This window comes from Eimeria acervulina, genomic scaffold, assembly GCF_000499425.1.
Source record: "Eimeria acervulina Houghton genomic scaffold, Eah_scaff1575, whole genome shotgun sequence".
NCBI lineage: Eukaryota > Apicomplexa > Conoidasida > Eucoccidiorida > Eimeriidae > Eimeria > Eimeria acervulina.
Window position 1 is genome coordinate 1 of NW_013550189.1, and position 1,766 is coordinate 1,766.

Sequence of the window (1,766 nt, forward strand, 5' to 3'; positions counted from 1 at the left end):
ACCCAACGCTCCTGCTGCTGCTGCTGCTGCTGCTGCTGCTGCTGCTTCTGCTGCTGCTGCTTCTGCTGCAGTAGCAGCAGCAGGAGCTGCTGCAGCAAGTGCTGCGACTTGCATTATATTTCACAGGTATTTCTGTTTGCCTGCGTGACAGTGAGAAAAGAGAAGAAAAAAACAGAAAGATGCATTAAAAGAAAAAATATAAAACAAATAAATAAATAAAATATATATAATTAATTAATTAATTAATTAATTAATCGGTTAATTAGCAAATTAATATATAATATTAATTAATATTATATATTAATATTATATATATATATATAAGCATTCTTTTCTATATTTAATTTAATTACAGCATTAATCACAACAGCACAATTTATTTAAACATGTATTTGTTTTTTTGTTGATATCTTTATCTATTTACTTATTAGACAAACAAATAAATAAATAAATGCATAGCTTAATAGATAGACAGATAGCTAGATAAATAAATAAACAAATAACTTCGTAGATAGAGATAGATAGATAGATAGATAGACAGACAGACGGATAGATAGATAGATAGATAGACAGATAAATAAACAAATAAAGAAAACAAATAACAAAATAAATATCTTACTTTATTTAGCTCAGCTTAACTTTGAAGGTTTACCGCTTGAGTCTTCGGTTAGTGCATCTTCAGCGCTGACAATTCTTAAAATTGTTTTTTTACTTGTTTCTTGCACTTCGCCTCCACATATTACCTCATCAAGTAAATAATATGCCTAATAAATATATTAAAATAAACAAATAAATAAATACGAACAAATTAATAGTAATAATAATTATCAACAAATACTAATCAATTAATATACACAAAGACCATCCTCAGTCTACATCGGCAGACGCCTATAGAATATATATATATATATATATATATATGTATATATTTATTTATTTATTTATTTATTTATATAAACAGCAGCAGACAGAGACAGCATGCATGCATGCATGCATTACTAAGCCACCCGCGTAAAGAGGTGTGACGTGTACTGTACATACACCGCATATATATATATATATATATATTTATTTATTTATAACTAAAAGCAATTGTATTTGAATTAAAAACAAAGCATAAAAAATATAAAGCCAAAAATATTCACCAACTGTACATGCAGCAAACATTTTGATGGAAAAAAACTAAAAATGAAGACAGCGGCTATAAAACAAAAGAGATAAAAAATAATTTTAAAGATAAAATAATTAAAGCTCAATTAATTAAAGCTCCTGTGTTTAATATATAATAATATAATCTACAGTACAGTGTACATACACCAGGTGTATATGTACAGCAGAAGAAGCGGCTTACTTTATGAAAGTTAAAAATTAAATCTAATTCGCAGACATTTCCGAAGTATTTATCGAGGACTTCGACATAATGATGAATTAACTCGAGGACAAGTAAAGCATTTTCGTTTGCTTCTACGCATGCAATGAAGAAGAGGCTTGCATACCTTTAAACAAATAAACAAACAAACAAACAAACAAACAAATAAATAAATAAATATAATGTATATATATTATATATATATGTATATCGAAGAATCAATTAATTTGTTCGGTCAGTGGAGAGCATAGAAAAAATAATAAACAAAAACAGAAAAGAAATTAAATAAAATAAACAAATAAAGCAATAGAGGAGTTAAAAAACAAGCATATATATAAATATACATATTACATATACATATTATATATAGAGACATCTATATATATATATATATATA

General features: G+C 26.5%; 1 protein-coding gene across 1 annotated transcript in view; it reads right to left on the bottom strand.

Moving 5' to 3' along the window:
- Window positions 1-629: 629 nt before the first annotated feature.
- The window catches only part of EAH_00061230 (clathrin-associated adaptor complex small chan, putative), a gene marked incomplete at both ends in the record, with an annotated part of 2,079 nt that continues 942 nt past the window's right edge, over window positions 630-1,766 (bottom strand). The window contains 2 exons of the mRNA XM_013397024.1: window positions 630-764; window positions 1,352-1,496. Of these exons, the coding sequence (XP_013252478.1) occupies window positions 630-764; window positions 1,352-1,496 (280 nt within the window). The remainder of the gene's footprint in view (window positions 765-1,351; window positions 1,497-1,766) is intronic.